The 24,787-nt window shown below is 42.7% G+C and overlaps 1 protein-coding gene across 1 annotated transcript in view; it reads right to left on the reverse strand.

The window, feature by feature from the left end:
- Positions 1-24,787, reverse strand: part of TMEM130 (transmembrane protein 130) — a 79,346-nt gene that overhangs the window by 34,921 nt on the left and 19,638 nt on the right. The window contains exon 5 of the mRNA XM_077449046.1: positions 16,627-16,711. Within this exon, the coding sequence (XP_077305172.1) occupies positions 16,627-16,711 (85 nt within the window). The remainder of the gene's footprint in view (positions 1-16,626; positions 16,712-24,787) is intronic.

Here is a 24,787-nt window from a genome sequence, read left to right on the forward strand (position 1 = left end):
ATGAATGAATTCTAGTAAACTTTCTGATGTATTATGCATCACCATGGTTACTTGTGCATTTAGAAGGGACACGCAAAGTCAATGCCATCTGTGCAGTGTATCACTGCTACCTCACTTCCAGTAAAATTATGTGGTCCTGCCATGCGCCTAGCACGGACTCCATGCGTGCGCTTCACTTAACTCTTTCTCTCCTGTACCTGTGTTCAGGATGAGGGCCCCATGGCCAAAGGAGTGCCGACAACAATTCGCTGCAAGAGGCTATCTCACCTGCCACATGTACATGCCTGCTAGAGAAACCTTTGTTACCCTTGTAAACCACTGTTATGAACTCTTATATTGATGTCTTCATACCCCAGTGTGTTTAGTGACCCGAACTATACACTATATGTGCTGGTTACTTGCATTTCAGCCATTTAGTAACTTCAGGCAAAGTTTCAAACAATTTACTTGAAGAATAAGTTGACATGATGACAGGGACAAACAACAGTCCAAGTTAAACATTCCTTCATATCCCTAGTCCATAACTACAGGCTTGCGGCTGCCCCAGCATACCCGTTCAAAAGTCCAATATTGGTTGAGTCCATCCCAGGAGTCTAGCTTCAGCTTCAGCAGGATACAGGCCATCCAGACTCCGGCAACAGCATCAGACAGAACATCTGTGTGTGAGCAATTCCCCAGTGGATATGGCCCTTGTCGTTTTTATAGCACACAGAAAAAGCACAAGAAAAGCCGCCAAAAAAACCCCAAGGAATTACGGTTAGCCCTTAAATTCCTACTGGGGCAGCAGTAACCTCTACCTGCCTACAAGAGAATTACAGAGGGCATCATGGATGACCTCTTTGTGAAAATGCTAGGCTCCTGATTGTCTTTTGCAACAATACATGTTTAAGTCACTGACTTTGAACAAGCATGCAGCAATTGAAATCTCAACCCCAAATCTGCATACTTGTATCAGGTCAATTATTTCGGGCTATATCAGAGGGTCAGCACGATAAGCAAGCAACTAGAAATCTCCTAACTGGATCAGCAATGACAGAACTGTATTCCTCTGATGACAGCTTTCATTTCAGTTGAAATGCTGGTAGTTCACATATAACTGACAATATAAAGAAACACCAGAGCAATACAGAATCATAGAATCATGGAAAATGAGAAGCTGAGAATAGATATATCAATGGTGTCAATGCCTGTGTAAAACACTGACATAATTAGATCAGACTATACCTCCAGTCATATTACTGTGAATTTGGAGAAATCTTATAACTACATGTTTCTGCGCGGCTCTAAAGTCACACATAATTATACTGGCAATTGCAATACTACAATTATAAGTATTTAGAGAAATTTAGAAGTCATTTAGACTTCTTGTGTTGGCACAAAATTGTGTTGGCACAAAATAATTTCTTCACAAAACTCTACCCCAAAAATCATAACACAACTGTATAACCGCACTACTCACCTACAAATAAAGGATTTACATATACGGTAGTTCCCACTATCATATAAGCATTCCATTCTAATTTACTGATGAACAGTGGTGGCTGGTGCTCAATTTCCCTCCCCAGCCAGCCAGCCACATACCAGCCCAATCCCCCACCGCTCGATCGGTCGCCCGCCAGCCCCCGCAGTTACCATATCCAGGTGGCAGCTTCCTCCCTGCTTCTACTCCCGAGTCCCAGCTGTCGCTCCTCCTCCCGGCCATTCAGGAGTTAGGATTCGTGGCCAATTGTGGTCTTAGGACTCCCGGCCAATCGGGACTCAGGACCCACTTCCTGATTGGCCGGGAGGAGAAACAGGAAGACATTAGTGAATATTAATTTGTCAATGTCACACAACTGGGGGGGTTGTTCAGGGTGCAGTGCTCGGCCCACCCTCTTTGAAGCCAATTAGAGTCTCCAGCTCTAATCATGTGCTTTGAAGAAAAAGAAAACCTTTGGAATCCATGTGTCCAGTGCCCTGCATGTAGATTAGGGGGCAGACGCATGGATTAGGGGGGGGCAGTGGGGCACCCCAATAAATGGGCCCCAACTGCTGACAGAGAACATCAGACTATAACATTCATTTTCTACCAACTTCTGGCCCCAGTTGTGAGCCTAATAAACCCAAACTTGTGAAATACAGTTTTAGAGAGTGTCCTTTGTTTGCTTGGGGCTACTACTGGTTACAAAAGGGTTGTATAGATGTGTAGCAACATTAGGGGATGCCTGGGCTGCGGCTTATTTGCCCTCTGGGAGAGTTCTAATAATGTTGGGCTAGAGGTCGTAAATGGAGATCCTTCACCATTCAGACATCAATCAGTAACACGTGGTGGACATTATATCACACCTGAGACCACAGCATCTGCAGGGCTGGATGGGACAAAAATTGGTCATCCAGACCAGCCCACTTTAATTTTGCAAACAAGCACAAAAACAGTATATAAAACTATACACAATTGTGCAAAAAAACATAAGTAGCATAACATAGGGAGTCCTCACTAGCCTCGTTTATTATTTCACTTATTCTCCTCTGTATTTTTCTTGTCTTTCTCACATCACTGCATGAAGTTGAAGGTGAGCCACGCAGCTATTACTTTGTCACTGAAACCGGCCCACCCGAGCCATCGGCCCACTGGGAAACTCCCTGTAGCCCTGATGGGCAGTACATGCCTGAGCATCTGGCAGAAGAAAATCTTTCTGTGTGGCTCTAAAATATCATGTGCCCAAATGCCTAGAATCACAAAGGAATATGTGAAAAAGCATGTCAATGTAAGCCAGGTCCTTTTCACCATAACCACTATCCATAAATACTGTGGAAGTATTTGACATAGCAGTATGTTATATATATTTGTGTGGTTTACCTCCTAACATTGCTTAATACTGGTTCATGTTTTTGACAGGCACAAGACTTAAGTCAGCACACCAGCACCAGAATGACAAGAACACATGTTCTCTTACTTCTCCTTTTGTTACCCACTATCCAACATAATGCACATTAACCACTTGAATACCAGCCAATAATACCCCTTGATTACCAGGAAATTTTTCAGTTCTCAGGGCTGTGGTGGTTTGACTGATAATTGCTCTGTCATGCAATACTGTACTCAAATGAATTTTATTTAATTTTTTGAGACAGGTAAAAATAATTCAAATTAGTGTATATTATTTTAGTCTGTGTGAAAGTTATAGAGTGTACAAACTATGATATATACACTATATTGTCAAAAGTATTGGAACACCGACCTTTACACGCACATGACTTTAATGCCATCTCAGTTTTAGTCCGTAGGGTTCAATACTGAGTTGGCCCACCCATTGCAGATATACAGTGCATCCGGAATGTATTTACAGCTCTTCACTTTTTCCAAAAAATTTTATGTTACAGCCTTATTCTAAAATGGATTACATTATTTTCCTTAAAATTCTACAAAGAATGCCCCATAATGACAATGTGACAGAAGTTTGTTTGAAATCTTTGCAAATTTATTAAAAATAAACTTTAAAATAAAAATTACATAAGTATTCAAAGTGTCATGTTATGGCCCTAAAATTGAGCTCAGTGCATCCTGTTTCCACTGATTATCCTAGAGATGTTTCTACAACTTGATTGAAGCCCACCTGTGGTAAATTCACTTGATTGACAATGATTTGGACAGGGACGCACTAGTCTATATAAGGCCCCACAGTTAACAGTGCATGTCAAAGCTCAAACCAAGCCACGAAGTCCAAAGAATTGTCTGCACACCTCCCAGACAGGATTGTCTGGAGGCACAAATCTAGGGAAGGGTATATAAAAATGTCTGCAATAATGAAGGTCCCAGTGAGCATCGTGGCCTCCATCATCTGTAAATGGAAGATGTTTGGAATCGCCAGGACTCTTCCTAGAATGGGCCGCCTGGCCAAACTTGAGCGATTGGGGAGAAGGGTCAGGGATGTGACCAAGAACCCAGCATTTCTCTGTGGAGAGAGAAGAACACCACCAATCAGGCCTGTATGGTAGAGTGGCCAGAAAGAAGCCACTCCTCAGTAAAAGGCACATGACAGCCCGCCTGGGGTAAAAGGCACCTGAAGGACTCTCAGAACATGAGAGTGAAAGTAAGATACCAGCCTCCTCACTGTCTATCCTTACAAACCTCACACCCAGTGGTGGCTGGTGAAGTTTTAGGATGGGGGGGCGCCAGACCCCGCCCTTCCTTTTTGACCCCTCCCACTTGGTGAAAATGGGCGTGGTTTCTGTGAAATAGTGGGCGTGGCTCGAAGGTGGTGTGGTTAATGTCTGAGATTAACGAGGGATGGAGGGAGAGAGGGATGGAGGGACAGCAGGACCAGATCCTACACAACAATAGAAATATGTGTATTCTAGAAAGTTTAACAATCAGCAGATAAAGATATTCCAAACAACTGGTGTTAGCACTTCAATCATCCTGGCACCATGGTTGTTATGGTGTCAGGATGATTGAAGCGCATTATTTCTATTATAAAATTGTGATATAAAATGAAATCATTCAACTCACCATAATGGAGAATCAGTGGGAGCCCTGAGCATGTCACTAGCCACGTCACCTGCCACCAGATGCCATCAGGTGTCCCCAGCGGAGTCCCTCCTGACATGCAGCCTGTGTCCCACTAAATGCAGCAGCCTGTGTCACCACCAAATTGCAGCAGCCTGTGTCATCATCAATTGCAGCAGCATGTGTCACCACCAAATTGCAGCAGCCTGTGTCACCACCAAATTGCAGCAGCCTGTGTCACCACCAAATTGCAGCAGCATGTGTCACCACCAAATTGCAGCAGCATGTGTCCCCATCATTTGCAGCAGCATGTGTCACCATCAATTGCAGAAGCATGTGTCACCACCAAATTGCAGCAGCATGTGTCTCACCAAATTGCAGAAGCATGTGTCACCATCAATTGCAGCAGCATGTGTCACCATCAATTGCAGCAGCATGTGTCCCACCAAATTGCAGCAGCATGTGCCACCACCAAATTGCAGCAGAATATGTCACCATCAATTGCAGCAGCATGTGTCCCACCAAATTGCAGCAGCATGTGTCACCAACAATTGCAGCAGCATGTGTCACCACCAAATTGCAGCATGTGTTACCATCAATTGCAGCAGCATGTGTCCCACCAAATTGCAGAAGCATGTGTCACCATCAATTGCAGCAGCATGTGTCCCACCAAGTTGCAGCAGCATGTGTCATCACCAAATTGCAGCAGCATGTGTCCCACCAAATTGCAGCAGCATGTGTTACCATCAATTTCAGCATGTCACGTACCTTACAGCGGAGTCAGACTGCTGGGGGTGGCCTCTAGCACGCCTGGAAGTGGGAACAGGGAGTATAGAGGCAGCGAAAGGGTGCAGGTGCCCGGGGCTTGGAGATGAAGACCTGAAGATACTGGGTCCTCCTGGATGAAGAGGCGTAGGCCGGTCACTGGTGGAATACAGCGGGAGCCAAGCAGTTGTGAGGAAGACACTGCACGTCAGGAACAGGCTAGGTTGGCAACTGGCTGGCAACGAGGTACAGAAACAAAAGGCAGGTGCGTAATCAGGGACGAGCAAGGGGTCTGGTAACGTGCTGGCAGTAGGTAGGTAAAAAATCAGGAAGCAAGCCGAAGTAGGAAATCCAAGCCGAGGTCAGAAATAGTCCAGGAAACAGTAAACAAGGATGATCCGAAAGAATAGTCGAGCAAGCCGGTAGTCAGGAACAAGGTCACAGGTACAAAAACTATCAGGTATTCCAGGGACATGCTGAAGATGATCCAGCACTGGTATCAAGTCAGGATCCTGTTTATATAGGGCGAGATGTGCCCGGATTGGTGGACGTGGACGTGCGTCCGTTCGTACCGGAATTCGCACGCCTCTGACGGGGACACCGCGCATGGCCCTTGAGACGAAAGTGAACCGCTGCTACACGGGGATGGACATTCATATGGTGAGTTCTCTGACACAGCAGCATGTGTCATCACCAAATTGCAGCAGCATGTGTCCCACCAAATTGCAGCAGCATGTGTCACCACCAAATTGCAGCATATGTCCCACCAAATTGCAGCAGCATGTGTTACCATCAATGGCGGCAGCATGTGTCACCACCAAATTGCAGTAGCATGCGTGCCACCAGGTTACAGCAGCATGTGTCACCACCAATTGCAGCAGCATGTGTCCCCATCAATTGCAGCAGAATGTATCACCATCAATTGCAGAAGAATGTGTCACTATCAATTGCAGCAGCCTCACATCAAACCCCCCCTTACTTACCTTGCAGTGTGTTGTCTTCTCCAGCGGTGTCTCCTCTGGAGAGGTCCGTCCTTTCATACTTGTTGCCTCTCTCCTGGGCGCAATTGGAGAGAGAAAACAGGAAGTGACATCAAACTCAGATGTCAATCAAACTGCCCGGCCGTATTATATATACTACGAATTGGCGGAAGCTACTTGTTGCTTCAGAAAGCGCCACAAGGCGGGCTAAACCCCTGCACATGAAGCGCCACCTCTGCAATCTCGTGATTGCATAGATATGGCGCTTCCCATAGGTGCACTGTGTCCGCCATCCAAACACAGTGCACTTAAGGACCTTTTTTTCTTTTTCTTTTTTTTTTAAAGGGCTAGCTTTAAAAAAAAAAAACACATTTGTGACTGCCTGCTGGAGGGGGGGGGGGGGGGGGGGGGCGGCGCCCAGGCTTCCCCTATGGACGGGCTGCTCTTCTCTGCTTCAATGGACACAGGTACACTGCTGCTTACATATATGTTAACTCTTTACAGCTCAATATCTGCAGGCTGGTTCTTCTGAAATCAATGCCATTGAACACCTGGTGTCTGCTTGTATATGTGGTTACATTTCATAGCTACCTGCTATTACCCATCCTGCTGACTACATTAAGCCCGGGTTCACACTGATGCGGGTTGGAGATTGTGTTAGTTCAGCTGAACGTGCATGATTTCATACTGGCAATGCAGTCTGAATTTGGGGAGGGCGATTTGACAGACATCTGTGCGGGTTCATGCCCAGATGTCTGTACAAATTGCACCCAATGTTGCCAAAAGTAGAACAAGAATTACATTTGGGAATCATTGCAACACTGCAAAGTCGGCGTCACACCAATTCGGACGGTGCAATTGCTGCCAAATCGGTCCAATGCGAACAGGCGCTTAAAGATCAACTGCAGTCTGCTCACATAATTTGGTATGATTAGAATGCAATTGGAGACCCTTATTGGGCACTGATGAGGCTGTGTTGATGGGCACTGGTGAGGCTGCATTGATGAGCACTGGTGAAGCTGCATTGATAAGCACTGATCAGGCTGCATAGATGGGCACTGATCAGGCTGCATTGATGGGCACTGGTGAGGCTGCTTGATGGGCACTGGTGAGGCTGCTTGATGGGCACTGGTGAGGCTGCATTAATGGGCACTGATCAGGCTGTATTGATGGGCACTGATGAGGCTGAATAGATGGGCACTAAATGAGGCTGCACTGATGGGCACTGATAAGGTTGCATTGATGGGCACTGATGAGGCTGCGCTGATGGGCACTGGTGAGACTGCATCGATGGGCACTGGTGAGACTGCATCGATGGGCACTGGTGAGACTGCACTGATGGGCACTGATGAGGCTGCGCTGCTGGGCAATGGTGAGGCTGCACTGCTAGGCAATGGAGAGGCTGCACTGATGGGCACTGGTGAGGCTGCACTGAAGGGCACTGGTGAGGCTGCACTGAAGGGCACTGATAAGGCTGCATTGATAGGCACTGGTGAGGCTGCATTGATAGGCACTGGTGAGGCTGCATTGATAGGCACTGGTGAGGCTGCGCTGATGGGCACTGGGGAGGCTGTGCTGATGGGCACTAGTGATGCTGCGTTGATGTGCACTGATGAGACTGCCTTGATGGGCACTGATGAGGCTGCACTTGGTACCCACTCCAGGAAGGAGTGGGTCATATTTAAATTAGTGGGTGCACAAGTTTAGTCAGGCCTAGGGCAGCACAAAACCTAAATACACCACTGCCAACGACCCCAAGCACATAGCCAAGATAACAAAGGAGTGACTATGAGACAACTGTGAATGTCCTTGAGTGGCCCAGCCAGAGCCCAGAGTTGAACCCGACTGAACATCTCCGGAGAGATCTGAAAATGACTTTGCACTGAGGCTCCACATCCAACCTGATGGAGCTTGAGAGATCCTGCAAAGAAGAATAGGAGAAACTGCCCAAAAATAGGTGTGCCAAGCTTGCAGCATCATACTCAAAAAGACTTGAGGCTGTAATTGGTGCTTCAACAAAGTATTGAGCAAAGGCTGTGAATACTTCTGTACATGGGATTCTTTTCATTTTTTATTTTTAATAAATTTGCAAAGATTTGAAACGTATTTCATGTTGTCATTATGAGATATTGTTTGTAGAATTTTGAGGAAAATAATGAATTTAATGCATTTTGGAATAAGGCTGTAACATAACAAAATGTGCAAAAAGTGAAGCAATGAGAATACTTTCCACATGCACTGTATATTTCAAAATTGATCAGACCTTATATACTGACTACCTATCTCATTTCATGAGGCCCTAAAATGGCAGGACAGTATAAATATCACCCAAAATAACCCCTTTTTTGGATATAGACAGTGCACAGTATTTAGTAAGAGGCATGGTGAGTTCTGCTACTCCTGAGTATGGCGATACCACGTGTGAGACTTTTTTAATGTTTGTACTGAACATAATAGCATAATAGCATTAATCACATGCAAAATCCAACAGGCTGGTTGTACCCAAGTTGATCAAATGAAAGGGGGGAAAGGAGAGGAGGGAAGCCAGGCTAGCCAGCAGCACTGTGGAGAGGAGAGCCAATGTGGGGGGGGGAGGCCTGGGCAGTAAGGGGAATCGGCGCTGCATGTATTGATTAGGGTGTGCCCAGGCACACCCCCTATGCAAGCCTATGTGCCCAATGCATTTTGGTCCAAATCAGGGGACTGCAGAGCACAGAAAAATGTGATTCATGCATGGAGACCAACATAGGAGCCCTGAACACTGGTTGAAAATTTGGTTACATTTGGATTATAGAAAACTCATAAAAAAAGGTAAACTGAACTGAACAGAATACTATTATATTTTAGCATAGTTGCAATTATAGTTAGGCAAACTTATTACTTTTGAAAAGCTATAAAAGGTGATTCACCCCCCCGAATAACAGTGTTGGGTCAAATTGCTCTTTAAACGGGAACATAGTCCTAACTAACCAAAACCAACCAGAAACACCTGACTGCAAAACTGACAGATCCAGTCTACCTACTTGCATTCCAAAATAGAGGTCACTGTGTTCTTCTGTATTATGTAAACATTTCTATAATTCTTTTCCTTTCCATAAGCCTATTGATAAAAGTAGAGATAGAAAACATGTCTAATCACCTTTCGCATAGCCTAACAAAATCCCTCCTCTTTCTGATACAAGATTCTCCCACTATCAGTTCTGACATGTCAACTTGTAAATGAAAGTAGAACTATAAGCAAAACTTTGTTTTTTCATTTTGGATAGAGCATGGGAGGGTTATAACCCCTGTCAGATTTGTTTTCACCGTCTATATCACATTGCAGAGATTTCCCTTCATTTCCCGTCCCATAGTCAAACAGGAAGAGAGAGGAAATGCCTCCAAATAAAGCAAATTCCTTGGAGACCCCCATGTCACCAGAACTAGTGTCCCTATTGGAAGATGTCCCCTCTATTACTTTTCTGGGGACAATTCAAAATGTGAGATTTTCAGTTTTTTTCATACAAATAACAGAAAAATTAAAGGCAGCTGGCTCTGGTATATAACAATCAGGTATAACAGTAAAACATTTACATACTAATCTCAATTTGGGATTTTCTTTTACTTTCACGTTCAATGATAATGATAAACAGGACAAATAGGGTGAATTTCCTAAATTGGGGCACGGGGGCACAGACAGCTATAAAAACCTGACAGGTGTTCTAATCCCTCTCCACTATTTTCAAAATGAAAAAAAAAAGTTTTGCCTTTAGTTATACTTTAAAGCAGAACTCCAGACCCCAGGTAAAGTATTTCCTATATAGCAAAAAAGAGGGGGGGGGGGGGACAGACAAGGCTGTAAGGTAACCAGCCACAGGGACTTTTAACGGTATCAAGTTGAACAAATCTACCACATTTCATAATGGAAATATATATAAATACATTTTATTATTTAAAAAGCAAATTGGTTAAAACCCTACACCAAGAAAGAAACATTTTACAGCATTTAGACAACAAATTCACATATAGGTATAGTAAGACCATGTTTCACTCCAAAAACAGAGCTTCCTCAGGAGTTTTGTGGTGTAACTTCTTTTATAAGTTGACGTAGCAAAAAGCTAAAAAAGAAAAACATCATAATTAATTATCATTTTGGTGCATTTAACAAGAAAGAAATACATACACGTAGTAGAAATACATGACAAAATAATAAGGTTACATCAATATACAGGACATAAGACAACATGAACCAGGATATCCATGAGAAATATCTCACCCATCTAATAGCTGTCCGATAGTTATGAGCAATAAAATCTCCAAAATGTAAAAAAAAAAAGAAAAAGAAAAAAAGAAAAGAAAGGGAGGAGTGCAATTCCAAGCCAAGGGCCGACAACCTCATTTAATTGGGTCTGTAGAGGGGGACAACAAAAAATCAAAAATGTATATTTGATAAATAGTTCTTTGTAAATTTGAAGCAAGAGAGAAAAAAAAACAAAAAAAAACGCCTCACTGCACTCAAATTACCTTTTATTAAATACCCAATCAAGTCCATGGGATCAATCATGAATCAAGTGAATTTACTGTACACAATTGACACTCTATTTACTGTTGTGTGTCAGTCTATTTATTGCTACTAATTCTGCTTTTTTCCATTGGATTTGTTTAGGGGTAATCAAGCTCTTTTTGCCCTTCCCCTCTCTGTGATTGTTGATTCTCTGACATACTTCTTGGAAAAGTGCTGCTTGCTTGCCGCCTACAGTAAATTCAATTGATTCATGATTGATCCCACGGACTTGATTGGGTATTTAATATAAGGTAATTTGAGTGCAGTGAGGCATTTTTTTTCTCTCTCTTGCTTCAAATTTACAAAGAACTATTTATCTAATATACATTTTTGATTTTTTGTTGTCCCCCCTCTACAGACCCAATTAAATGAGGTTGTCGGCCCTTGGCTTGGAATTGCACCCCTCCCTTTCTTTTCTTTTTTCTTTTTCTTTTTTTGACATTTTGGAGATTTTATTGCTCATAACTATCGGATGGGTGAGATATTTCTCATGGATATCTTGGTTCATGTTGTCTTATGTCCTGTATATTGATGTAACCTTATTATTTTGTCATGTATTTCTACTATATGTATGTGTTTCTTTCTTGTTAAATGCACCAAAAATGATAATTATGATGTTTTTCTTTATTAGCTTTTTGCTACGGCAACTTATAAAAGAAGTTACACCACAAAACTCCTGAGGAAGCTCTGTTTTTGGAGCGAAACATGTAGAGAGTGGAAGCGTCTTACTATACCTATATGTGAATTTGTTGTCTAAATGCTGCAAAATGTTTCTTTCTTGGTGTATGTTTTTAACCAATTTGCTTTTTAAATAATAAAATGAATTTATATATATTTCCATTATGAAATATGGTAGATTTGTTTAACTTGATACCGTTAAAAGTCCCTAAGGCTGGTTACCTTACAGCCTTGTCTGCCCCCCCCCCCTTTTTTTGCTATAATACAAATTTGGGATGTTGGTATCTTTAGTTCGACCTTTTTCACCTTGGGTTTTTTTCTGTATTTCCTATATAGGCATTACAGTTTTTTTTTTAAAAGTAATAAAAATGTGATAAGAAATGTGCTCAGAAAATCTGGTTACATTTGGATTATTGAAAATTTATATAAAGATAAACTGACTTGGTTTTCTGTATTTGGATTATGGAAAGCTCATTATTGTGTGAACTAAATGGAATACCAAAAAGACTATTCATTTTAGGTGAAGTTGTTATAATTCCGGCTTCTCATGGTGTTTAGGGGTGAGTCAAACATGACATAAATCCTATGCTGAGAGATGCTTTTGGTTGAACACTGGAATGGACAGTCCTACATTTATTGAAAGGGAAACTGTAATGCCCTGTACACACGGTCGGATTTTCCGACGGAAATTGTGCGATCGGATCATGTTGTCGGAAAAAATCCGATCGTGTGTAGGCTCCATCAGACTTTTTCCTTCTGAATTTCCGACGCACAAAGTTTGAGAGCTGGATCTAAAATTTTACGACAACAAAATCCGATCATTTAAATTCTGATCGTGTTTAGACAATTCCGACGGACAAAGTGCCACGCATGCTCAGAATAAACTAAGAGACGAAAGCTATTGGCTACTGGTCCGTTTATACTCCCGACCTGCATGTTTGATGTCACCTCGTTCCGAACTATTGGATTTTCCGCCAACTTTGTGTGACCGTGTGTATGCAAGACAAGTTTAGCCCAAAATCCGCCGGAAAAAAATCTGATGGATTTTGTGGTCGGAATGTCCGACCGTGTGTATGGGGCATAACAGTTTTTGGTCAGTTTTGCTTTTTATCTTTTTAAAGGCTATATCCTAAAAATACAGGATGCCAATGAGAACAGAAACACATGGGGAACAGCTACAGAAGCACACTTCCTGGTCCCCTTGTAGCAAAACGATGGTTGGACACATTCCCCTCAGTGCTTGCCACCCGCGGAAGGCAATGTCTGTATGCTCTGCATCTGCTCCGCACCCAGGGAAAATCACCAACTGGCCACATTTAATATGTTTAGAATGAGCACCATGGCTGAAGACTGCTGTTTTCTCCAGTGACTTCAAATGGAGGCAAAGTGCTCAGAATTGTCCCCTATCACTTCCTTTCCACTACTGTTAGTGCCAGTGTTGCTCCCCCATAAGCCACTCAACCTCAAGCTGCCCTATGCTCCTCAACACTCATCAGACACTGCTACCCGCTGTTCCTCATCCCTTCATTCAGTGCTGCTCCTCCACATCACTATCTAGTGATGTGGCCAACTGCTCCTCACCCATCCATTCAACACTGAGGTACACTGCTCCTCATGCATCTATTCAACAATGAGGTCCATGGCTCCTCACCCATCCATTCAACACTGAGGTCCACTGCTCCTTACCCATCCATTCAACACTGAGGTCCATGGCTCCTCACCCATCCATTCAACACTGAGGTCCACATCCATTCAACACTGAGGTCCAAGGCACCTCACCAAACCATTCAACACTGCGGTCCATGGCTCCTCACCCATCCATTCAACACTGAGGTCCACAACTCCTCACCCACCCATCTCAAGCTGCTGTCCTCCACTCCCTATCACTCATCCTATGGTACCCTCTACCTCTCCACCCCACTCTCTGCCATCCACCTCCATCCCCCAAATCACATCACTGTCCTCCCATCTGCTGCACACCTACTGAGTCACAGTGGCTTTCTGCATAGTCTTACTGTATAGCGCAAATTCTCATTTTATATATACAGTATGCATATATACACATATATACATACACATACACGCACACACACACACACATATATTAATACTTTGAGCATTAGTGCTCATGCACACGGACGTTTTAAAAAACTGGCTGCAAAGCTAGCTCCGATGCCTGGAAAAATCGTTGTTAAAAACATGATTTTTACCGCGTTTTGCATTGGCGTTTTTGCGCGTTTTTGCGCGTTTTTTAGCGTTAGCGTTAAGTAGCGTTTTTTAAGAAACACATCTCTTGGCTATAGCACTCAGAAAACAAAGAAAATATGTTGCGCGTTTATGCGCGTTTTTGCGCGTTTTCCCGCGATTCGCGTTTTTACAGCTCTAGCTCCACGCCACGGAACGCACTGGTCCTGGGTTTTTTTTACAGCTTAAAAACGCCTATGCCATTTGCAGCTCAAAAACGCCTAGGTGGGCATGAAGCCATAGACTAACATGGACAGCCGTTTTTAAGCTGCAAAAAAAGCTCAAAAAAGTGGCTGTAAAAACGTCCGTGTGCATGAGGCCTTAGAAAGACCACAGAAGTGGTTATATCTTTCCAGACATGCTGGCTCTCACTAAAACATTGGATAAACTTAATCTAACCATCATAAATAAATTAAAAAAGGAATAATAAAATAACATTACCGTACTTTTATTTTAAATTTGACCCTGATACAATCTCACTGTACAATCCTTTTTTTCTTTGCCCACAACTATCTAGTTACTCTAGATATTTGTTGGCAAAGTAAAATTCAAAGAAAGAACCAAACTGAAAGGAAAAAAAAAAAGAATGGATTATTTGGGTAAGTTCTATATAATCAGGTTGTAATGTGTATGGTCAGCTTATTTCAGTCTTGTTTTTTTCCCAAAAAATTGGGTACAGTTGCCTCTCAGGATTTAGATTAAGTTCAATAGGCACATTCCTGGAAACCTCTTACCTGGTTCCCACTGGCTGTAAATGCAGCCGCTGGGCAGGTCAGTTTTAACGCAGAGCCATCGTCTATGGGGAACAGCTTTCATTTCTTATTGTCTATGGAGCTTACCATTGTGTGACCACTGTGACAGTCAATCACAGCAGTCACATGATCAGGAAAGCCTGCCTCCACCTCCCAACATTCAGAGCCTCTTTAAAGGCAAAGGGTGGCAAGGGATTGAAAGCCCTTGAAGTATACACTGCCAAATCAATGGAAATATATATCATTTCTTATGTCCTGTATTTTTTATTGCAACATACCTAGCCACATATAACAGTACGGCAGGGAGAGCTAAGTGACTGTAAGTGAGCACATGTGAGCGTGTGACAGATCACATGACTGGGCACAACTTCTGGCTTTCTTTTGATTATGTTTCTATTTATTTTTATTACACAGTGCACATTTGTACAGCACATCTCTGTGCGTTATACATTTGTGGAGTTTGTGTGACTATACTGCTGCTTTTTAAATTAGCATTTTGCAATCAGGGCCGGTGCTACCACTAGGGCGCACTGGTGCCAAGGGGCGCCCAGCCACTGATTTCCCTCCATGTCTGCATGCTCTGCAGGCTGCAGCATGTAACTAACTCAGTCTCAGGCAGCTGCTCTGGCCGGTAGTGTAATTAGCAGCACAGTGCAGCACTGGAGCCAGCGCTAGAGGAAGCAGAGTCGACACTTCCTGTATAGTGCCGCCTCCTGTCATATGGGCAGGGAAAAGGGGGTGGAGTCAGGGGTGGAACCAATGGGGGCGGAAAAATTAGGTTTCGCCTAGGCTGTCAAAAATCCTTGCACCAGTCCTGTTTACAGTTATCATCTTTATAAGACAGCCACAATCTGATTAGAAAAAGCCTGTCCCCTGCCAGAATGCTGCAGTGAGGAATCCTCCTGTGTAAAAGCAGTGGTCTCTCTGCAGAGGTTCAACACGCCCCCCTGCTCAATCAGAGGTAGAGCTCTCCAATAAGCATGAGATTTGCTGATTACAGAATGACAGGCCTGACTTAGCAGGGGATCTGTTGGGATTCTACAGAGAAATCACTGCTTCCATAGAGAGAACAAGGGACCTTCTCTACAGCATATTGGCAGAGGGCAGTCTTTTCTACTCAGGCTGGGGCTTTTTTCTAAAGAACACCAACACTAAGGCCAGTCATACACAGTTTGAATTGAACCGTTAATGGGCAGGCTGAATGTACCAAGTTGATCAATTGATTAACTTGAGTGCAACCAGCATGCCGGATTCTCTTAGGAATCACTGTCTTCTCCCGGCAAAGCCGACTCCCCCCCGCCCCCAGACAATGGCTGGGCAGGAGGGATTCCCCTGTCAGCACTGTCTGTGTTGATGGGGGAATTGTGCGAATTTCTTTCCTGCAACCCGTGATTACAGGAAGAAAATTTGCACTGTGTATGGCAGGCCTTATGCTCCATACACACGGTCGGACATTCCGACCACAAAATCCGTCTGATTTTTTCTGATGGATTTTGGCCGAAACTTGTCTTGCATACACACGGTCGCCCCCAAAGTCGTTGGAAAATCTGATCGTTTGGAATGAGGTGACATACAGAACGTACGAAGCGACTACGTAGAGGCCAGTAGCCAATAGCTTTCATCTCCAAATTTTTTCTGAGCATGAGTGGTACTTTGTGCGTCGGAATTCTCTACACACAATCGGAAAAAGTCAGATTGGATTTTGTTGTCGGAAAATTTTAGATCCAGCTCTCAAACTTTTTCCGTCGGAAATTCAGACAGAAAAAGTCCGATACAGCCCACACACAATCGGCTTTTCCGACAACATAATCCGATCGGACTATTTCCGTCGGAATTTCCATCCGTGTGTATGGGGCATTAGTCTTGGCACACCTTTTTGTTTCCATGCACCTGGAATATATTTAGCTGATTTACAGTAAAAGTTTATTTGAGCTTTAAAACATTCTTTAATTGAAACCTCAGACATAAGGAAGAAAGAGGGTCATAAGTCACTCAGTCATTTTCTATTACAAAATACAACAATAGCAAATGTCATTTTTTTGGAGAACAAAATATCTTCCTCCACAAAGTATACTTGTATTTCTGTGCCAGGAAAGAATATATTGTTGCAATTCAGCAGAAAAAAAGAATATCTCTTAAAAGAATCAAAAGCTTTTATTTATAAATCGTGTGTACCTGCCGAGGAAATGCAGAGACATGCTGAAATTCTGCTCAGTGTTGGTTTCCGTTGGCCCAGCAATCGTGATATTATGTATAATATCTGAAAAGGTAATACAAAGAATCTCTATAAGCAATTTTAATATAGAACACATCAAGTATCTAAGGCTGGTTGTGCTACAGGATATTTCCTTAAAGTAGTAATAAATTCTCAGCAATTTTATTATAACACATTGAGCACAAAAAATAAAACATCTCACACTAAACTATTTGTTACAATTCTTAAACCAACACTAGCACATTACAACTTTCAATGCTGCTGGTCCCTTCTCATTTAGTGCCCCTTCCCTGAACTTCCAATCCTCACGGAATAGGTCAACAGTGGATACTGCAGTCTCCAGTCAATCTGTCAACTTGGGGAAGGAGGAGGAAGGAGTAGGCAAGTGTCTTGCCAGCCTAGGCTATGGGGCTGTGTTTTATATTGATGTGAAAACTCAAATAAAAACCTGGTTATGTTCAACCAGTCCAAAGCTAAACTAACTGTGACTCCACTCACCATGCATTGGTTGTAAATTGAAAAGCATCTATTGGTATCAAAAAGTCACTAGAGTTAAAACATTAAACAGTGCAAACATGCTAATAAAAGCTTAAGTCCACCTCCGGATGGCAAATAGTGACCACAAAAATGGAAGATGTAAGGTTTAAATACTGTGGTTTCATCCCCAGGCTTGAGTGGTCTCTCAGGGGAAAGTATACATTCTTGATTGAAACCAAATTATGGAAAGTGGGTTCCATAAATCGTAGTGCTCCACAAGGCAGTTGGTCAATACTTAAGGGCTCGCCGCAACTGTATGGAAGAACAGGACTTTGAACAGGAAGCCGGGATCCTGAGGGAGAGATTTCACTCAAGGGGCTACAATCACAAATGGCTCAGTAAGGCTTATAATAGGGCAAAAGATAGTGAAAGAGAGTCTCTCATCTTCAAGCGCATGAGGGAAACAGGAAAAGGGACTGGGTCCTACTAGACTTAACATACAGTATACTCAAAACGTTTCAAGGTCAAGCACATTTGCTCAGCACACTGGCACCTTTTGAGGGAAGAACCCAGAAGGAAGACTGGATGAAGATGGAAGCCTGTCAGCAGTGACAGCGCGCCGCTAGAGGGCTTCATTCTAAGGTAAGAATTTAATAATATGCTAGTATGGGATGCACACTAGCACATTATGCCATTGTCTTGCAGTTTTGTTTTTTTTAAAGGCGTGGTTTACTACCACTTTAAGCTGTGAAGAACAGGTGCAGACTGGCATGGAGCCCACTCACACTGCTTGGGGGGAGCAGAGACGAGCATCTCCGTGGCTGCACAGAGAAGCACAGGATCTGTAGGAGCAATAATTCTAGCACCAAATCTTTGTAGCTCTAAATGGGTAACCTGTATGCTCTTTTAACCACTTGCTTACTGGGCACCTAAACCCACCTCCTGCCCAGACCAATTTTTTAGCGCTGCCACTCTTTGAACGACAATTGCACGGTCATACAACACTGTACCCAAATTACATTTTTCTCTTTTTTCCCCACAAACAGAGCTTTCTTTTGGTGGTATTTGATCAACTCTGGGTTTTTCATTTTTTGTTAAAAAAATTAAAAAATACTGATTTAAAAAAAAAAAAAAATACGAAAGCGTTTTATATTTTGTTACTAATTTTTGCAAACAGGTAATTTTTCTCCTTCATTGATGTACGCTGACGAGGTTACACTGATAGACTGCACTGATTTATTTTTTATTTTTTTATTTTATCAATTTAACTCTCACCATTCTTTCCCATTATCTTATTATTTTTGCTCTTTTCTACTTACGATCTAATCATTTCATTTTATTTTTTCTTGTAATTTTTCTTTTGTCCATCTATCATTCATTAATTATTTCTTTATTTATTATTTTTTCATTCCCCTCGTGGTGTCTATTCCTATTATTGGTCTCTTCATACTGCACCATGTATGTTTCCCCCTCCTCTGGCCTGGGTTGGAGTGGCGAGATCACCCGGCACACAAAGCCGCCAGGGAGGCTTTCTCCCCCTTGGCGGCGTTTATGGGGATAGTAGCCGGCGTATCTCCGGCTGCACTCCATTTTACGACTCCAGCGGACATGCGTTGTCCGCTAGGGAAGCTTGGTGTGTAGGTGGGTGGAGTGGGCAGGGCCACACTTATTCTTAAGCCCCAGACGAAAGCTGTTAGATGTGGGACGCTGAACGGACATGCTGGTGGCTCTGCTTTGTCTTTAGTCTTAAGGTAATTCCTTGTAGTTTTCTATCCTCTGCTCCTATTACTATGCTGCTCTTTTGTTGGGTCTTAAACATTTTATTGATATTACCCCATTTACCCCTACTAAACTACCCCGTCTTTGAGATCGGATTCTCTTAGCTGCTTATTTTTTGCATCAAGGGCCCTACCCTGCAGGTATTTATGTGTTTAATAATAATAATAATAATAAAAAAAAAAATATATATATATATATTTTTTTTTTTTTTTAATATGCTACACACTTTATTATTTATTTTTTTATATTTTTTTTTAATATACTACGCACTTTATTGAGAAGAATTTTCTATATAAAAAAAATGTTTTTTATTGATACTTTTACAGTTATCATTTGATTCTGGCAATTTGGTTCTTCCTTTCTGCCTGCCCCTTCCAACGTGGGTCCCCCCTGCAGGTACACCCTCCCTGTTCATATTTTTTCTATATACGAGATACGTCATTAAGACATCTGCTTATATTTAATAAAAAATTTTCATTATTCTCAATTTTTTTATTTTGCTTCTCTTCTTCTCTTTTTTCATTTTCCAGGGTCCTTTGCCTTTTTCCCCTCAGTGTATCGCCTATCTTCTCCCAGTGCCACTCTCCTGTTTTTGGACTAGGGGAGGGGTGATTCCTACAGGACCTTCTAATTCTGTTGATATCTTTCCAATTATTGCAATTCATCAGCTACTGAGTTATATATGTGAGGCCCAATACACTGGAAAGCCATATCACCTGACTGTTCGATTCATTGCTTTTAATCCATAAGATATCGTATGTCCATATTTGCATATTTTGCTATGTAAGTATTGGGAACCACATTACTATTGTTGTATTCTTTTGATTAATCTGCATTACTTCTATGTCCGTTTCTTTCCCTAATACCCTATCATTTGTGTTTTTTACTAGAACCTTGTTTTACATAATCTACACTCACCCCTGATGAAGGAGTGTACAATCCCTCTGAAACACGTAGGGTAACAAGTGTTGGGGCTCACTTTATTGTGTATGGGTGTTCAACTCTGCAACTCTACGCAGTGATGGGCACTGATGGGTGGCAGTGATGGGCACTGATAGGTGACACTGATTGGCACCACTGGTGGGCATTAATAGGTGGCACTTGTGGGCACTGATAAGTGGTACTGATATACTGTGGGCACTGATTGGTGGGCACTGATTCGTGGCACTGATTGCTGGCATTGGCAGGTGGTACTGGTGGGCACAGAGGCTCTTCCTCTTTGGGACTGATGTCCCTGCAAGCAGAAGCCGGAAATCGGCTTTATTTCTTCTCACGCTGCCAGTGTGAGAAGAAAAAAAACGATTACGGAGCCTCTGTTTACATCACGTGATCAGCTGTCATTGGCTGACAGCTGATCACGTGGTAAGGGGCCGGGATCACCGGAGTCTCATTGACTCAGATGATCACAGCGCGTGCCGCGTGCCCCTATCAGGGGGCGTGGCCAGCTTTGAAAGGGGGGACGTCAATAGGCTTCACTACCAGGTTCCCTTATCAGGAATAGCGGCGTCTGCACCCGACAGCCGATCCGAAGATTGGCTGCGGTGCCAAAATTGTGGGCTCCCTGGACAGGTAAGTGTCCATATATTAAAGGTCAGCAGCTGCAGTATTTGTAGGTGTTGACTTTTAATTTTGCATATTAGGGGGGCTCCTCTTTAAGGTAAAAGTAAATCCTTTAGAGAAAAAATGCTGAACGGTAGGTTTTTTATTGCAGAATAGGTATACTGTACTCCTCTGCATTGCCTGGCAGCAATCTTATTACTGTACACGATCACATACAATTTTAGCATGCCTCGATACCAGTATGAATTAACTCATGTGCGTAAGTTATGTCATGTCGGGCACCCAATAAAGATGGCACCACATCTAGAAGACGTGGGGAAAATGTCAGTTGCAGCAACAAATAAGATTGCGTTGAGATCATTACTGATGTGCATACTTGCACAATATAGTTACATAGTTACATAGTTAGTAAGGTTGAATAAAGACACCAGTCCATCCAGTTCAACCTGAGTGTCTACAGTTGTCCTTATCCCTGTACATTGCACACTCACATTGGTGCCTGCCATCAAGGAGCCCACAATCCAAGGTCCCCATTCATATACTAGGGCCAATTTTGGACAGAAGCCAATTGACCTACCTGCATGTCTTTGGAGTGTGGGGGGAAACCAGAGTACCTGGAGGAAACCCACACAGGCACAGGGAGAACATGCAAACTCCAGGCAGGTAGTGTCATGGTTGGGATTTAAACCAGCAACCCTTCTTACTGCTAGGCGAGAGTGCTACCCACTACACCACTGTGCCGCCCTAATATGGCAAAGTCACACCCACCCGAAAGTGAACTTTAGTTGGCTTTAATATATGGTATTTTCATTTTAACCACTGACACATTTCACATGCTTTTCAGATACGATTTGCTGGAAAAAGGCTTACTGTTAAGTACCAGTTCACATAAGGGCGACCTGTCAGGTGACTAATGCCGCGTACACACGAGCGGACTTCTCGTCGGACTGAACCTCCGAAGGACTTTTCAACGGAGTTCCGGCAGAAAGATTTGAAACATGTTCTATTTCTAGGTCCGTCAGAATTTTTGAAAAAAAAAGTCAGATGAAGCCCGCACACGAGCGGAATATCCGACGGAATCGTTCCGTCTGACCTTTTCTGTCGGAAAGTCCGCTCGTGTGTATGCAGCATTAGCCTCCTGACAAGTCGCGCTCCATGCATTGCAATGGAACCGTTCTAATAGGAGCGACTCAAGTTGCTCCAACTTAGAAAAAGGCCCCTGTACTACTTTGGGGCGACTTCGGAGCAACTTGCATTGACTTCTATACAGAAGTCGTTTTGCAAGCTGTGCTGAAGTCGTGCTGTACGGAGTGGCTTCAAAGCCGGACAACATTGAAGCTACTCCTGTGTGAGCCGGCACTTACAGAACTCAATATCTTAAATGGAAATGTACACACACCAGTAATTTAGTCAGACCCTGACTCATCCTCCTTTTTTTTCAGACAGTTCAATGCAAAAAGATTCAGTCATACACGTACTGTATATATATATATAATTTTCCATATTTTGTGATTTAACAACTAAAAACGTAAATGTACTTTATTAGGATTTTACAGTATGTGATACACCAACATAATTGTGAAGTGGAAGGAAAATGAAAAATGGTTTTCAAAATTTACAAATGAGTCAATACTTTGTAGAACCTCCTTTTGCTGCAATTACAGCTGCAAGTCTTTTGGGGTATTTCTCTACCAGCTTTGCTAAAGAGTGACATTTTTGCCCATTCTTCTATGAAAAAATGCTCATGCTCTGTTAGGTTGGATGGAGAGCATCTGAACAGCAATTTTCAAGTCTTGCCACAGATTCTCAATTGAATTTAGGTCTGGACTTTGGGCCATTCTCACACATGAATATGCTTTGATCTAAACCATTCTATTGTAGCTCTGGTTGTATGTTTAGGGTCGTTGTCCTGCTGGAAGGTGAACCTCTGTCCCAGTCTCAAGTCTTTTGCAGACTCTAAAACCCCATACGCACTATCAGATTTTCTGATGATTTTTGTCTTCAGATTTATCAAAACCATGTAGGGCAAGGGCCTACCTGATTTCATACAAATTGAAACTCCTAAGGTTTGAAAATCTGATAGTGTGTATGGGGCTTAACAGGTTTTCTTCTAAGATTGCCCTCTATTTGGCTCCATCCATCAACTCTGACCAGCTTCCCTGTCCCTGCTGAAGAAAAGCATCCTCACAACATGATCAGGGATGCCAACCTTCCTCAGCATTTTTTACTGACAAAACATGGAAAATTTATTGGCGGAGCACATATTTTACTGGCAACCAGAGAAATTACAGAACTCCTATTGAAAACTAACACAGTGAATATTTAAACTGTATAAACATGATATGGAAACACTGACAATACCTATAACAGTAGTAATTTGCTCGCTTTACACTTAAAAAGTCAACACAGCATGAAATTGTCAGCCCCTAATATTTACTGACAGTTGTAAAAAAATCAAAGCTTTTTACAAACTGTCAGTTAATTTACTGGTGGTTGGCAACCCTGAACATGATGCTGCCACCACCATGTTTCACAGAGCGTTTTTAGGCCAAAAAGTTAAATTTTGGTCTCATATGACCAGAGCACCTTCTGCCACATGGCTTTTCGCAAACTCTAAATTGAACTTCTTATGGCTTTAATTCAACAATGGCTTTTTTTTTGCCACTCTTCCATAAAGGGCAGATTTATGAAGTGCACGACTAATAGTTGCCCTGTGGACAGATTCTCCCACCTGAGCTGTGGATCTCTGCAGCTCCTCCAGAGTTACCATGGGCCTCTTGGCTGCTTCCCTGATTAATAATCTCCTTGCCCAGCCTGTCAGTTTCCGTGGATAACCACGTCTTGGTAGGTTTACAGTTGTGCCATACTCTTTCCATTTTCAGATGATGGATTGAACAGTGCTCTGTGAGATGTTCAAAGCTTGAGATATTTTTTTATAACCTAGCCCTGCTTTAAACTTCTCCACAACGTTATCCCTGTCCTGTCTGGTGTGTCCATTGGCCTTCATGATGCTGTTTGTTCACTAAGGTTCCCTAACAAACCACTGAGGGCTTCACAGAACGGCTGAATTTATACTGAGATTAAATTTCACACAAGTGGACTAAATTTTTCAGGTGGAAAATTTCAAGGGGTATGAATATCTTTTTAAGGCACTGTAGTGTATTTGAAAGAAAACAACTGTCTATTTGGAAAGCCCATTGTATTTTGGGAACCATGGGATACTATCCAATCATGATAGCAACTATTAACCTAAGAGCATGACCACCACCCTAAACCTGGGAATACACGGATCAAAATTCATCCTGTTTAGCAGAAACCAGCCAAATTTAGATCTGTGTTTAGCATCCTGTTCATCAGAAGCTGATTGTCAGATCTGCTTTCGTCGAATGAACCCACTGGAAAACTTTCTTCGAACAGCAGTTTGTAGCCAATCAATTGCAACACTGGTCAATGTATTCTGACAGCGGAGTCCCCGCTGTCAGAATAAAATGTCCTGGTGGTGGGGATTCCTGCATCCACCTCCCTTGTGTTCATGCAGTATTCTGTTGGATTTTTTTTTTCGGCCCCCTGGCGGAACAAAAACAAAACAAGCCATGTGTGCCCAGCTTTATACTGACCTCTGTAACACCTATACATTCCTATGGAAATAAATTTTTTACAACTGATGGAATTCGGCTCAAGCTGTCTTCCCTACACACGGTCACACCAAATTCGGATCGTTTATAACGCAGTGACATAAAACACGTACGACGGGACTAGAAAAAAGGAAGTTCAATAGCCAGTAGCCAACAGCTTCTGTCTCATAGTTGAATCTGAGCATGCGTGATTTTTGGCATGTCGGAATTGCATACACACAATTGGAATTTCCAATAGAAAGTTTTTCCGTCTGGAAATTTGAGAACATGCTATCAATTTTTGTGGCGGAAATTCGGACAGCTAAATTCCGATGGAGCATACACACGGTCGCATTTTCCAATGAAAAGCTCTCATCTGTCTTTTTCTGGCCGGAATTCCAATCGTGTGTACGCGGCATCAGTGTAACCATTTATAAGTATATCATTTGAGGTTTTGCCTTGAATAAAAATAATGACAAAGAAGAAAATCTGATGATCCTGCCATGAAGGACTTTGCTTAGGCACTTCCTATTATAGCGTGACAATTGTCTCCCAATTTTACTCTTGCATTGTTACCCTGTTGCATGCACCTTTAATGGATGGTCCTCCCAACAAGCATTTTGTGGGCATGGCATGCAGCCAATAATAGTGTGAGCCTGTAAACAAGAAGTGGCTTAAAGAGGGTGGAAGT

The sequence above is a fragment of the Lithobates pipiens genome, unplaced genomic scaffold (assembly GCF_037356315.1).
Source record: "Lithobates pipiens isolate NorthernLeopardFrog02 unplaced genomic scaffold, aLitPip1_a1.2 Scaffold_22, whole genome shotgun sequence".
In the NCBI taxonomy this organism is placed as follows: domain Eukaryota; kingdom Metazoa; phylum Chordata; class Amphibia; order Anura; family Ranidae; genus Lithobates; species Lithobates pipiens.